The 16,109-nt window shown below is 44.1% G+C and overlaps 1 protein-coding gene and 1 pseudogene across 1 annotated transcript; both read right to left on the minus strand.

Annotated features, from left to right (window-relative positions):
* Positions 1 to 332: 332 nt before the first annotated feature.
* LOC119273664 (wall-associated receptor kinase 1-like) lies at positions 333 to 2,819 on the minus strand. Its single transcript, XM_037554756.1, has 4 exons — positions 1,799 to 2,819; positions 1,256 to 1,726; positions 880 to 1,029; positions 333 to 807 (listed from the first exon to the last, which is right to left on the minus strand). Exons 1-4 carry the CDS (start codon positions 2,703 to 2,705, stop codon positions 383 to 385), a joined length of 1,953 nt encoding a protein of 650 aa, XP_037410653.1. The 5' UTR covers positions 2,706 to 2,819; the 3' UTR covers positions 333 to 382.
* Positions 2,820 to 9,231: 6,412 nt separating this feature from the next.
* LOC119273665 overlaps positions 9,232 to 16,109 on the minus strand; it is a 17,094-nt pseudogene continuing 10,216 nt past the window's right edge.

Consider the following 16,109-nt stretch of genomic DNA (forward strand, 5'->3'; position numbering starts at 1 on the left):
CTCCACTAGTACCACACCAAAACTGTAGATGTCGCTCTTCCCGTTCAGCTGCCTAGTATGGAAATACTCTGGATCTAAGTACCCAAATGTACCTTGCACATTGGTGACAATGTGTGTCTGATCAATCGGAACCAATCTGGACGCGCCAAAATCTGAAACTTTGGCTGTGTAGTTCACATCTAAGAGTATATTCGAGGACTTCACATCACGATGGAAGATTGATATCGAAGCTGAAGAGTGGAGATAAGACAGAGGTCCTGCTATTTCTAGGGCAATCCTTAAGTAATCGCCCCAGGGCAAAGGAAAACCATCAGTTGAATCAGCATGAAAAACTTGAGATAGTGAGCCACTGGATACATAGTCATACACCAGCAACGGAACCTCAGTTTCGAGACAACATCCAAAGAGCTTCACAATTTCTGTGATTTATCTGTGAGAGGACTGCAACCTCATTGATGAATTGACGGATCTCACACTTCTCAATGATCTTAGACTTTTTTATGGCAACGACACGTTGATCAGATAATAGGCCTTTGTAAACCATGCCATGGCCCCCACGACCAATGATTCGTGTAGCATCAAAATTGTTTGTTGCCTTCTCCAGCTCTTCTAGCGAGAAAATCTTCGTATACTCATTTGCTGTTTCATCAGATGATATCAACGTTTCTAGGAGAAGACCTTGATTCTTCCGGAAATAATTCTTCCGGAGTTGCTTTTGAACATTTCCTTTCCATCTACGAATGAGAAGTGCTGCACTGAAGCTTAGAAGTAGAACGCCAAAACCACAAGACAACCCAATAATTGTACCTGTATGCGTTAAGCTCTTTAAGTTTCTGTTCTATCTTGTCTATCATAAATGTAACAACAATATAGTCTTACCTGATAGTAGACGCTGCTGGTTTATCTTAGTACACTGCATTTTTAATGGATCATACTCAGTCTTGAGAGGACATTCAGTACAGCTGAAGCTTCCTTTGGTATTATGGCAGACTTCTCTACATTTGTTCGGTTGAAGGCATTCATTAATATCTGAAATTAAAAAATCTTCGTAAGATGCCTTGACAAAATATATAACATGGAACACAATACATCATCATTGAGGCAACATGAAACCTTGCATCAGCCAATTTAATGGAACCTACACGAGGTAAAAAAAACAACAACCAAGAAGTAGCAAAAAGAATTCACTGTCTATTTTAATAGAACACTCCTAATACATATGTACAACAGTGAGGAGAGAGGAGGGAAGGATTACCTTCACAACCACTTTGGTTGTATGGATTTCCTTGGAACCCATCTGAGCATTTGCAGCGGTAACCAGCAGAGCGCCTTTCAGTGCTTACTTCCACGCACATGCTGTTAATACTGACACAAGCATATCTAGACATATTCTTTTGGGCCTCTGCGCAACTTAGATTAGCAGCAACCCACATCATAGAGGAGAATGGTGAGTCTAAAAAAGTAAAGCGTCCAATTGTAGTGTGAGAGTATGCTTGTTGCTGTAGTTGAGTATTGGTGAAGTTAATGGTCCCTTCATGAATATTTATGTCTAAGACCTGGTAATTCCTTGACATCAAAATGAGGGCAGCTGATGCCGTCATATTTGTGCAGTTGACGTGGAACTGTTCCACTGCAAAGCAACCCACTTCTAAGCCGAATGGGAATGGCACGCTGATGTTACCGCACCAACGGGTGCAATCGCCCTTGCTCGGAATTGGATTATACCCTAGTTTTATCAGTGAGAAGTTAGAATATTTCAATGTCCAAAATATACCTAACAACAGTTGTAAGGGGTTACCTTTGTCATCGTTCGAGCAGCCATGTGGAATGTAGGGGTTGCCTGAATAGCCAGACCTGCACATGCAGCTGTAGCAATCACTTCCGACAATGTAGCTGGCATCTTTGGCATCACCGGAACTGTTTGTATAGTCCATGCACTTGGATTGCTCACTAATGCATGCATAGTCTGTCCTGTTTTGCTTGGCAGCAACGCAGGTGGATTGATCAACTATCTGCCACAATAGCAGAAAGCCAGTCGGCCCATCACTAGTTATGCTGATTCTATCCCACAGTTGAGAGGTCTGGTTAGAGCGTGCCTCAATGTTGCTTTTGCTGTGGTATTTAAACAGAAAGCTGCCGTCAAGGTGCACATAAACACGACAGCATCCGGAGGTATTTTTACAGTCGTGCATAGCCACCATCTCTGAGATTCCTGGATCCAAGCACACAGTGCTGCATATCAACTTGGTGGCAACATCTTCGACAAAGTATACGTCCAGGTCACAGCCTGTAATGTTTAGAACTATGGACAAAGGAGAGAAGGACCTCCCGGGCGGTTTCAAAGAAAAGTTGTAGACACTGGCACCAGATTTTATGGGTATGGTATGCGAGAAGGAGGTCTGGATGAGGTTCAAAGACGAAAAAGGATTGAAGCCGGTCACCTGGGTGATGCCGTCGCGCAAGAACAGTCTGGGAGGATGAGCGGTGTCGTTGCAAGTGAGGTTGAAGTCAGGCCCCCGGGAGCACCTGGATCCGATGCCAAATGGGTAGTCCAAGCTCAGATTTCCACAGCTCTTCGGGCAACCATCAAGCGTGGCAAGTGATGGATGTGCCCAATTCCCTTCAGGGTTGTGGCTTGTTAACTTTCCCAGTGACCCAAGTATCAACAGTGAGAGTGATGCGTACATCATAGGCAAGATGGCCATGATCCACACACCTTTCGCACCTCCCAGTTTCACTCAAAATTCAGTTCAGACTGGGGATTTAACTAACAGTGGTATGGAGAGAACGTCTCAGCTGGGAGGCCTTCTCTTTGATGTACCACTTCCACATCACTGGGTTGGTGCTGCAAATTTTATGTTGTGGTTACACTTGATCCATCCAAGTAAGAAGACATGGCGGAGGAACAAGAAAGGTACGACCTGGACTCCAGAGGACGGTGATGTGGTTGATTCGACTACTTTCTTGTTGTCGTGTTACCGCACAGTGACCTCGCAAGTCCGTCAATGCTTGCCTTGTTGTGCAGGTTATTGTTGCCCATCAAAGGGGGCACTGACAAGTCTTATCCAACCGGCTGATTTCTGTCCAGAAGAAATCACATCGCATTGCTTGCCGTTTTGTTCATGCTGCACAGAGAAAAGAATTGCTTACATGACAGGCATCTCGTGCCAAACTTGTAGCGTAGACCAACAATACATACCCGCAGCAGAGAGTCCTTGTTGTGCATGCAGAACTGCGGTATGAAAAGCCAATCAGGAGAATGCTACGTAACAGTAACCGAACTCCATCCTCAGTTTAAGCAGTTGTTTGCTCATGCTGCAACCCAGGGCAGAGTAAACTGAAAATTAATTCTAACCGCCCGAGATAAACCATGGAGAAGGCTGTTAGAGTTGTGTCGAATATTATTGTACAAGTTAGGTTACAGTTGGACTTGGAGTCGTACTGTGTGTAGACAAGGAGTTGTGTCCTAATAGGACACTTGTACCCTAGGCCTCTCATATATAGCGGGGCTAGACACACGATGTAACCTATGCCAACATAATAGCACGGACACGTGGGGGAGCCGGCGGCATGTGCCGGCGCCCGGGCGGCTAGGGTGCGGTATTGTAGCGGTGTCATGGGGAGGAGCGCCCGTAGTCATGCCCCGGGGATGTAGCCATATCGGTGAACCTCGTTAACAAATCTCGGTGTCGTGCCTCGTGTGATTGCTTGGTCCTCGGTAGATCGACGGAGTGCCTCGAATTTATTCTAACAAGTGGTATCATGAGCAAGGGTACGAAGAGGCAGCGGTTTGTTGATTTAGATGAAGGAGTGGAAAATCTCGTCAAATCGGTCACGCAGTAATCGGTCAATTGGCGACTGCGAGGAAGATCGATGGTGCGGCGGGGTTTTGTTCACGTTGATGGCAGCGACCGGAGGAACCATCGGAAGCTGTTGGCATGGGATTCGTTTGGCTGATCGATGCTGTCGGGTTTGATCTGGCGATTGCGGCGACATCGGGGTTAGACGCGGGTCTCGGCGGGCTCGTGCTGTATCACAGTTTTCGTGGCGTCTCGGACTCTCGGTGTTGACGAGATGCGACCGGTTGCGGCAGCACAAGCGGAATCGCTTGCCAGGTGCGCGGAACGCTGTCCCAAGCATGTAGCGAGGCGCCGAGGTCCAGATGCGGGCGTGGCCCAGGCACTCGAGGACGGGGGAGGCCTAGCTGCGGGCGGGCACGGCGTGAGGCACGGCTGCGAGGCCCAGGCTAGCGCTGGCAGAGGCCCATGCTGGGCTGTGGGTAGCCACGTCACCGATGTGTGGGAAGCAGGCTTCGAGCTAATTTGTCCGACAGGTGCAATGGATCACGTGATTTGTTACGGAAAAAAGGTGCAAGCGCCAAGGCACACTAGTGTCCAGGAGCATTGAGGTGGATTAAAAGGAGGAATTGATCCATATGTACTAAGGGTACACGGAAGGTTGCAGGAATATTGTGCACTGCCTAAGCTTGATTACGGTTTAGTCGGCATCTGAGAATAAGGTGCTCCACGGAGAATCGATGGTAAATTGGTTTATTGGACGCAAAAGTTTTTCAGAACTCTGAGCGAGGTTAGAAGTAATTGTGGAGCTGTCAAAGCGGTGGGCACAAGTTTGAAGGGGGCTTGGAGCGTGCAGAGGCACGCTGGCGACGTGCGTATAAGCCTCGGAGGAGTCTGGAGCGCGTCGTGGCAAGGATCATGCATACACAGGGCGTCAAGCAATGCAAGTAGATGTGTGGGGCGGACACGATGCAGGGTGAAGCATGATTGCAGTCGGATAATTTCGGCTGGGTTGGACTGGACAGTCTGGCGGATCGACGTGGATGTTGGTCAAAGCAGAAGACGGTGGTGATTTCAGCGACGACGACATAGGAGTGTGGTGCTAATGATGACCGACTTCTGAGGCGTGGAGACACGTGGTGCAGGCTTGAGGGCTTGTGCGGCCTCGACAAGACTATGGGGCAGGGTTGATTCAAGGCGGTGTACACATGAGAGAGCTTGAAGTCGATAGGGCGCAGGGTAGCATGGCCAGCTACATAGAGTCATGTTGAAGGTGGAGCTGGAGTCTGATGGAAGACTTCACTCTGTGCTGATGGAGGGGCTACGGCGTAAATGCATGGAGAGTCGAAGCCTATTTCAGCGGGATAGCGAGAGACACGTGGATCGGACTGGGGCGCAGTGGTTTGATGGAGGCGTGATACTCGGCATCGATCGGTGTTGATCGATGCTTCTCTGCAGTGGGAGTTGAGACAGTGGGGGCTAGCTACCCGGGAGACTCGACCAGGACAGCAGAGGCTCGACGCGGTGATAGCGGCGAGGCGTGCGGTAAGCACAGGACATAGCGACAGGCCAAGGCACTAGTGGTCAGACATGTGGTCAGGCAAAGTGTGCAGGGGTGCTGAAGCAGTGTTGACGAGTACCGGATTCAAGTTGATGATTGGGTCTATCGGTGCTAGTTGATGGACAAGAGTTGACCATGGAGAATCTGAGAAAGTGGTGAAAAGTCTAAAATTGTCAAAAGCTGAGAGAGTACATGGCCGTATATTCTGTGGTGTTCAGTGCACATGGCAAAGTGCGGATGACAAGACAGAAGGAGGCGGAGTGCTATAGTTGTGGGACATGCCAGAGACCATCCGGGAAAAGGGTGAGACAACTGTGAATTTGACTCAGGGTGACGCAGGGCGACGGTGAAATTCCTTCGAGTTTCAGATAGATGGTCAAGAAAGAGCGGTGGCATTGAGTTCAGGTAACTCTTATATGTGGCATCCAATATGTGAGTTGTTCATTTTCACGCAGACAGTGATCGGTGTGTGATAGTGTTGAATGGATCTCGGAAGTTGGGAGCACAAAATAGAGTATTGAGGAACTTAATTTTGCTCGAGGGTTGACCGTGAAGAAGACGAGAAGGGACTACAGTTGCAGGTGGAGTCACATGGAGTCTGGGAGTAGCAGCGGTGCTCATGGCGTATCTTAAGGCCAATGTACATGGAGGTTCGACACATCGACGAATTCAAGATGGTGGAGAATATTCGTCAAGGTGGAGTTTGTTAGAGTTGTGTCGAATATTATTGTACAAGTTAGGTTATAGTTGGACTTGGAGTCGTACTGTGTGTGTAGACTGGGTAGGAGTTGTGTCCTAATAGGACACTTATACCCTAGGCCTCTCATATATAACGGGGCTAGACACACGATGTAACCTATGCCAATATAATAGCACGGACATGCGCGGGAGCCGGCGGCGTGTGCCGGCGCCCGGATGGCCAGGGTGCGGTATTGTAGCGGTGTCATGGGGAGGAGCGCCCGTAGTCATGCCCCGGGAATGTAGCAATATCGATGAACCTCATTAACAAATCTCGGTGTCGTGCCTCGTGTGATTGCTTGGTCTTCAGTAGATCGACGGAGTGCCTCGGATTTATTCTAACAAAGGCCGATATCATGCAAAGCAGTAGCACACAGTTGTCCGTGCTATATCTTTACCTACTAATAAAGCAAATAGTGCTTCTGCCCGTCCGTCATTAAAAATGCCCTTGAAGTTGGCAATAATTACCCACCAATGCCACCCGTAAGTGGCAAAAACGATTCGTTTTTAATTTCTAATATCGCTCCAGGGTTCTGTTATTAAAGGTGGACACGATATAATAGCACCAATGCATGAGCAGCGCGATGGCTGAGGCAACGATGCTCCACACAGGAAACCAGGGTTCGATCCCTGGTTCTCATGCTTTTTCTCTTTCTTTTTACCAAGCGCAGTAATGGGCCAGCCCATGTGCGGGTCGTGGCGCCCCCTGTTTTCTATATCTTTTTTTTATTTCTATTTTGTTTTTTCCCTAAAAATAAATTTCGGATTGATGGCGCCCCCTATTTTTTATTTATTTTTACTTTTTTATTTCTGTTTTGGTTTTTTATCTCAAAATTAATTTCGGATTTCCAAAATATCAAACAATTGCGAGTTCTGAAAAAAAGTAGGAAAATGGTAAACTGTTTGTGAATTTAAAAAATATTCTAAAAATCAAAAAATGTTCATGACTTAAAAAATTGCTCACAAATTATAAACAAATCACGATTTCTAATGATTTCATGAAATAAAAAATGTTCATGATTTTTTTAAATGAGCCAATATTCAAAGCATATTCAGGAATTTAAAAATCATGTCCATCAGCTTTTAGAAAATGTTCACAAAAATTAAAACACATCCGTAAATAATGAACAAAACTAATTGTAGGTTCCATAAAGGTTTTATTAGGAGATCTATATAGCTCGTTTTATGATTTTATTTAGTCCTTCGCGTTGGGTAAAAAAGGGTTTCCGTGTTTTGTACAACGCTGAACCCAACAAAATTGACATAAATTTCTAAGGGTTTGTTTTTGTAAGCTATATTAAAATGACTAAATGTCTATTTTGCTTCCATACACAGTTATGCTTATTTTCATATCACAATAGTGGTTATGGTAAACACCGCTACGCTAAGTCCAGACGAGACACTTTATTTATCAGTATAGCTCAGGCAGGGTCCGTCAATGCAGTTTGCTCAGCCACAAAATATTTTGTTGTGACGCCTTAAAAAATCAAGTCTTGATGAGCATCATATTGTTCGTTTTTGAAATTACATTTTAAAAGTGTCTTATCGCATCATGACATGATTTGTATATACTTTGTGAATTTGATTCATACTTTTTTATATCTACCGCACATGTATAACTTGATAGTTTTTTTCCGTTGCAAGGCACGGGCATTTCCAAAAATGTTCGCTAAATCAAAAAAAGTTCGTCAAATTCAATAATTATTCCACCCAATTTCTAAATATTTTCATCGATTATAGAATGTTTGCCAGTTCAGGAAAATTGCTTAAAAATGTTCACAATTTCTAAAAAATGTTTGTAAATAGCAAAAAATATTCATAAATTGAAAAAATGTTCTTGATTGTAGAAAATGTTCAGAAATTTGTAATAGTATGTTGTTTGCGATTTCAAATATGTGCATGAGTTTAACAAATTGTTCATAATTTCAAAATGTTCATGATTTCGAGAAATTGAGAGAGATATTGTATCTCGGTGATGCAACGAAATGTGATCATGACCATTTGAAATTATGAATTTTTTTTCTCCCGTTGCAACGCACAGGCCCTTTTGCTAGTATTGAATAATGGATGCAATAGAGAAGGACATCCTATGGCTACGCACACCACGATCATGCAAGTCCGTCGGTATCTCAGCCCATCAAAGGGGCCAATAATTACAAGTCCTTGCCAATCGGCCTAATAAATCCCATTATATATTTGATATTTCACATTTTCCCTTGTGGGTTAAATTCAGAGAGTAAATCGACAAAAGCCTTGCTGTGCAAACTGATGGAGACCTGTGAGCTCACAAAATTGCAGCATGAAAATAGCAAACCCCTTTTCTGAATGCAGAACTATACCACACAATCTTTTCTGAATTCCATCCTCATCAATAGCAACAACAAATCAATACCTTGTAGATCAGTCAATACAATCAGATTTCCACTCGTCCCCCACCACCAGCCGGCGAGATCCGCTGCTGGCATCAAGGAGCTCGTCGGCCTCTCTTCAACTCAGCTTGCTAGTAGGTTCAGAGACTTCAGACCGCGTACGGGAGTAGGTTCTGGAAGGTTGGAGGTTCTGTTCTCTCTTACTCCCTCCGTAAATAGTGATCTAAACGCTCTTATATTTCTTTACAGAGGAAGTAGATTTTATCTTACTACTACTTACACGTGGCATGTTCACGAGAATGTTAAAGCCAGGTGGCACTCCGACCACATGAAGCACGCGAGGAAGCTTGCGGTAGTACTAAGCGGAGTGGTCGACGGTTCCGTTTCTCCATCAAAGAAGCTGTTGCCTGATTGTTGCTGATGGATTAATTGTACAGTTTGGTTCAGTACGGTGTAATTAATGCAAAATGGCTGCTCATCAACACAATGCATCGCAGCCCTGATTTCTTAGAAACGTCGATCTCATCATCATAATGCATATGCCAGTAACTCACGCTAGACCTCAAGGTAATAAAGATCAGTCTACATAAAAACAAGCAAAATTCCAATGAAAAACTGATAATCATGATAAATTGCCTGAAATTACCTAGACATAAATTGACTTACTACAGTACTAAAATTTAACTAGCATGTAATGCAAGCCCTAGCATCAGTTTTACAAAAGAGGGGAACAGATTATCGATTATTATGAGCTTAACAATCGCATCTAGCGTGGTATGCTGGCCGATGAAATGAACTCTGCCTCCAAGCTATGGCGCCGTTGGCTGTGTCCTGACTGTATGTTGACTCTCTCGCCCAGTTCCGTTGCAGGCAATTGGCGAGTTAATGAAGTTGGTTGTATTTGTTCTTCATTTCTTGGATCTGCTTGACATGAGTTCACCCGTTTTGTTAGCAGAGTCTGGAGCTCCATCTCCACCTGTTTCATGGCGGGTCGTTCTTCACCACGCAGCCTTAAGCACCGCTCTGCAAGAGAGGCAACACCGGTGATCTCTTCCTCGGTCGCTTCCTCCAGGACATTGGAATTAACAACACCACTGATTCTTCCTTCATTGAACTGCTCGAGAAAATAGTTTGACAAGCTCTTGATTGTGCCTGATTCACTTGTGAAAACAGGCTTCATTCTCAGGAGCAACTCTACTAGTACCACACCAAAGCTGTACACGTCAAGGATTTGGATTTTGTTTTACAAATTTTACCGCCGCCAAACGAAATTGGCGAAATTCAGTATTTCGGGATTTTTTCAGAAAAACTCGAACGAAAATGACAATCTAAAATTTGAAATTTTGAACGAAAATCGGGCGAAATTTGGACGAAAAGTGGACGAATTTCTGTCAAAAATTGAAATCCTTCAATAAAAGAAATAAAGAAGAATCAAACAGGAATAGACACAACCAATCGGCCAATTATACATCCACGGGTCCCAAATAGTTCAACTAGCGGGATCCCTGCACTCCTTGTTAGTCATCTTACACGAGTTAGCAGGATCAATCGGGATGTGCAGAAACGAACACCTGCAGACGCCATGCGCACATCCTCCCGCGGCCGTACTGGCACTCCTTGCCGCGTCGGCGATGCGCTCCAGGACGAGGCAGCCGCGCGAGCGCATCGAGCGCGAGGAAGGCGCCGCCGCTGAAAGCAAACGGGTGGGGGAAAATTCCTTCGTTTTTAGGGTTTGCAGCTTAGTTCAGGCCTTTTATAACACTAGTAGAACGCCCGTGCGTTGCCACGGGCTTTTGACAAAATTTAAGATGCCATTCATGGAACTAAAATAACTAAGAACAATGTCGCCTCAGCTAACACACTTTTTTATAATCAGCTAACACCCATATACTATCAAACACAATAATATTATCTGGATTGTATTTGTGACGTTTTGGACTCAGATAGATGAATAAATGAAACAAAACCCATTCCAACTAAAGTTTTTCTTAGTTGAAAGAAATGGGTTGTGTTGTATTCATTCATCTCAGCATGTTCCGAGTCCAAAACATCACAAATGCAATACAACGATTCGCACAAGCCTCCTTCGCAATTCAATAAGCAGCTCTATTAGCCGAGCGTCTCACCCATGCCACCCTGAACTCTTCCCTTATTGCATGCACTCTTTTACCTCCTCAACAATAGGGCCATAGATTGATCTATCAATTTCTTAGCTTCTTAATAACTTAGAGCATCTACAACCAAACCCCCTAATTTCTCCCTAAACGTCCGAAACGTCTGCCCGGTCAGTGCCCGGTCAAAAAAGTAACCCAACCGGACCCCTCAATTTATCCCCAAATGTTTGTACTGACCAACATACCTCTGGGGGCATGAGGCCGCTCAGCCCCACTTGCAGCCACCCAATCTTTCTTTCTCTCTCAAGTGGAGCATGGAATGATGCTGGTGCAGGGAAGGAGGTGCCTCGCGACGATGACGAGGTGAGCTGAGGAGGCTACTGACAACATGGACGACGAAGGGGGAGGCGTCCGACGATCTCCCGCAGCCACCGCGTGTGCCTGTTGGCTGCAACCGCATGCAGCCGCGGGTGCACTAACGGGCTACAATGCATATAACTTAATCAAATAAATGATTAAGGTTGTCTTCAAGATCGAAGCTCATGCCTTCCTCATTCATCCAGGTGTGTTCGGACATGAAAAGGGTGCCTAGTAGGCTTCCCAAATTTTGGTGCTTCCCTAATCCAAAACATATTTGGGGGAGAAATGTGGTTGATCCAAAACATATTTGAAGCATTATTCATTTCCTGCAAACATATTATGCACATCAGAACTTAATATGAACACGAATGATTTTTTTAACAGACATTGAAGTGTGTGTTTGTTAATACAGACTAACCAGATTTGTTAACACGAGAATTATGCCTTATTTTAATTCTGCAAAATACAACCCATACTTTTCAACAAATATAAAATTATGGTTGGTACACTTAATGTGGATTGACAATCCGGACAAGCTGCAGCATGACAAAAAGGAACACTATTACATCATACATGAGGATGGGGTTTAGTTTACAAATTCCAAATCATACAGGTCACACCAATAAATTGAATTTTTATACAAGAGAAATGGTAGAGCATCTCACACCTTGTTTTCTTCTAAAGAATGCCGAGGTCCACTGAATACTAATTATCAGTAACAGACAATAAGTTTATTGTACTTAACTTGAAAGACTTGTGTTCTTCGTAAAATGCATTAAGATGAAGAATGTGTTGGACCAGTCATAAGGTGAACACAATAGGAAGAGAAAGCAACACAAAACGAGTCGTCCTGCTGTAGCTTGATGGTTAAAATACAATACATCAGTCGAGGATTTGAACCCAAACAATCTGACAGCCTAAACCTTCACCTTCAGTTATGTTTGCAACATAGTCAACTCCTATTCCCACCCTTCATTTGGCTTCACAGATTCTTCCTTTCCGACCTTGATACTGTAACCACTCATGTGAAGCAGACAATCCTCTACCAGTGCGCACATGGTCAACTTGGCCGTGCGCAGTGAGGCCCATGAAGGCAATGTCTTTCTCCACAAGGAAGATGAAAAAAAGTGCCGCTCTCGCTTGGCTGAACCCTTTCTTCCTGCAGACCAGTTTGGACGTCATCCATGGTATGATCCATTACCCAATGATCGAACAAAACACACATGCATACCTCAAAGTAATAAATCTCCAACCAACTTTTGTGTACTCACACTCGATCACCATTACCAAAGATTAATATCAGAAAAGGGCAATGATACTTCAGAGAGGAAGGCGCAACTTCCCTAAAAAATGAAGATAATGTATGCATGACAAGCATAAATGCAGGTCACTACTGGTGAAAATGAACTTAGACAGTATTACAAATCTAACAACAAACAGGAGCAATGTCAGCTGATGCACTTTACACATTTTATACTCTCATACACAGCTAAAAGTATGGTAACATCACATTTGTAGCCAAATGCCAGAAGTAAAGTAACATCCGATTATGCTTAGCCAGAGCTAAGAACTGAGGTGTTTCAGAGTAATATACCTCCACGAGTATGTAACGTAGATGCAGATCTCCAACCATTGAATTGCTTGAACTGTGATAGGAGCCAAAAAAGTATATTAAAGTATAATGATTAGCTAGTGTTACAGACTAAAAAGTACTATTGTATTCTCCCCCTACTATCTTTCAAATAATTACTTAATCAAATTGGAGAAGGTTAAGAACTTGCGGATTTTTCCATTACTGAATTTTGCTTGGCGCTCGCAATGTGGTAACAACCTACATTATTTACTTTTTAGCCTACATTAAATTTGGACCATTTGATAAATCTCACAACAAAGTCAGCATTCAACAATGGCACCCACAACACAAAAGTCAAAATTTATACCCCTAATATACATCTGGAACTCAATTAAAAAGTATGTGATTCACGATGTTGCCGTCGTCGAGGTGAAAAACACGTCCATGTTCCTCTCTGCCTTGCTGCTCACCATCTTGACGAGCCTAACATGCAGACCACCCAACCATCATGTAAGAAGCCAAATTTATAACCTTCCATTTTTGTTTATATCAGTTGAATAATATTCGTGGTTCAAACAAACCTACTCGTAACTGGCACATTGTGCTTCTTTACATTGTAGCCTTGGTTAAGTGTACCTTCATGGTGCAGGAAAAATACAATTCAGGTTAAAAAAGGGTCTCAAAACACTATAGGATATGTTATTTCAATTTGGAATAAATTCCATGGCAGCAGAGTAATAAGCATGTAGATTATTTATCAACTCGTCGCCAAAAAAGTTAGAGCAAGCAGGGTTTCGATGTCATGTTCCATCAGCCAAGCCCCTTCCATGGCATACAGATTATTCTTCTTAGGCAATAAAATGGACTACATGCATTTATAATTGAAAATATACCATAATACAAATGCATTTAGCTAACCAAATAATCGATCCACGAATCTTGGGAAAGACCAGTGGGTCTTTCTCTGTTTTGATAAATCAGCGGTCCGGTAGGTGGTAAATTCTGACTATTTCATTGGTTAATCAGAACTAACCGTTGAAACATGTGGGATCAATATGCATGAATATATGCCCATTCCTGGAGTACGTTGCGGCGCATAGAGCCATAAATGGAAGATAATTTCTTGATCAATATACCAAACCATGAGTACACACAAATAATTATCTATGATTGCACCAGGAGCTTGGACTGAATGAATAAATTGCTGCATACCTTCTTGACAAGACGATTGTCAGTGTATCTCCTTCCCTTCAGGAGCTCCTTTCCATCAATTATCTGCACACAATGCTCTGGTCTCTGGTCTCGGTTACAGTTCAGAACAACTGCCGTGCTAAATGAAACAACATGTCATTTCTCCCCACGCATGATCCTCAGTTATTAGGCTGGAGCTGTACAGCAAACTGGACCTCGTTGTTCCTAATTCACAAGCACACGGAACTAAAGATACTGCACTTGGATGTGCAGAAATACCCCATAAATTATTGAAGAATATTGCATTAGCTTCATTACAATGCGGACATTGAAAAGCCATTAGAACAACCTGCAGATTTACAAACGCAGATTCACCACCATTCTAAAATCAAAACAAAGAGCTGAGCGTGCAGAACCATACCTCCTGGAAGTTGGGAATCGTAGTGAGCAGCAACCTCGTGGTGCCCTAACCAGAAGAAATCCCGTGGACTCCGCAGCGGAGCAAAGGTCATCACATTGCACCCTTTTCTCACTCAGTTGTGCGCCGGCAGTTTGGTATTGTAGACTGCCAAACATATATGATTAGATTTATTTTCATATTACATACTTTGGGTATTGTAGACAAATAGTTTTCTCTATAAACTTGATCAAAGTTTGACTTTTCAAAAAATCTATACGCACTGCACTATGAAACGGAGGGAGTAGTCTTACTCCAGCCGAAAGTTTAGTAGTCAAACAACACCGACCAAATGATTGATTCAAGCTGAGCATGCCCACCACCATCCACTTCGTGCTATTCCTGTTCCCCGTTCAGGGCCACTTCCCACACATGCTCACCATCACACCCATCTTTATCACACTCAGACGTATTGATAAGAAAACGTTATAGTTGATAAAGAAATTGTTATGTAATAACCAAAAAATGTTGCCTCTACACCCAAAGCAACATGACCATGATACCCATTACACGCATGCACACATGGAGCGATCAGGCTCAAGAGCATCTCATACCTGGCATCAGCGGACCAAACCCGCTTGAAACCAGGCATCAGACAACACCGTACAGTTCCAGCCGAAGCCACAACTGAATCCAAGGCAATACAACGACGGTGGAACTGATGCGACGACCATTGGGGCGATGAGTCGGCAGTCGGCAACGAGGGATCGATTGCTTCGCGCGCGCCCACAGACACACACAAACACACAGAGAGAGAGGGGGGAGAGAGAGAGAGAGAGATGGGGATAGTACCAAATCTGAAGCAACCTGCAGCCAAGCTACCAAAAAAATCCATCGACGGCAGCACTACCGGAATAACCCTATATGCCTACGGCCTTATCTATGCCGACGGCTTTTTGTCGGGGCCGTCGGCATAACTCGAGCTACGCAGACGGCCTGGGAAAAGCCGTCGGCATAGAGAAGCCGTCGGCATACCTCCATCTATGCCTACGGCAGCCGTAGGCATAGTTTGGCCGTCGGCATATATCGATCTATGCCTACGGTGGCCGTAGGCATAGTTGGGCTGTCGGCATAGATGTGGCCCTGGTGGCCCAGGGACAAACGGCGGGCTGACGCCGTCAAATCTATGCCGACGGCCCTGACGGCGGCCGTCAGCATAGATATTATCTATATTTTTTTACTAGGAGCTGCCACGTGGCAGATCTATGCCGACGGCAAAGCCGTAGGCATAGTTTTCCATCTATGCCTACGGCCTTGCCGTAGGCATAGCCCCGCCACGTGGCACCTCCTGGCAGCCCCTGGCCGAGAACCATGCCGTAGGCATACATATTATTTGTTTTTATTTTAAATTATTTTTATTTTTTAAGTTAAATTTTGTTTAATTTAAATCTAACTTATCTAAACTTAAACATACACAAATTATACATCAATTTAGGGTAGAATTTTCCATAGATTATGAATATCCAGTTTGTTTTTGTTTTTGAGTATGTTAGAAATGTGGCCTCCTGTACTTTTGCATATAGGTCCTTCTGCTTTATTAAAATCATAAGTAATTGATACTTGGATTGATTTTGACAAAATTCATATGGTTTTTTATCAGAATCTTGAAAGGATTATGTGCTATACTATGTTTCAAATTTGAACAAACTTAAATCATGTTTGCTTCATCAGACTGTTTCAAGGATTGTGGTGGCGGGTGCAAAGGCAACTGGCTCAGGAGTGTGACCCTTCATGGACGCCAATGCCGTTGTCACTTGGAGGGAGGAAACGGCCATGTCGGGTTGACACGAAGGGAATCTTATGGTGGGTTTGTCCCAGACCTTGTTCTCAAGTGTTCCTATGGGCCGACCTATCACAACCAGGTGAAAACGTCCATTGGTCAAAGATCGTCCGGTGAAAATCAAAGGCGTAGATTTCCGGGTCAACTTGTCCAGGGTTCGGCTGACCGG

This window comes from Triticum dicoccoides, chromosome 3A (assembly GCF_002162155.2).
Source record: "Triticum dicoccoides isolate Atlit2015 ecotype Zavitan chromosome 3A, WEW_v2.0, whole genome shotgun sequence".
NCBI classification, from domain to species: domain Eukaryota; kingdom Viridiplantae; phylum Streptophyta; class Magnoliopsida; order Poales; family Poaceae; genus Triticum; species Triticum dicoccoides.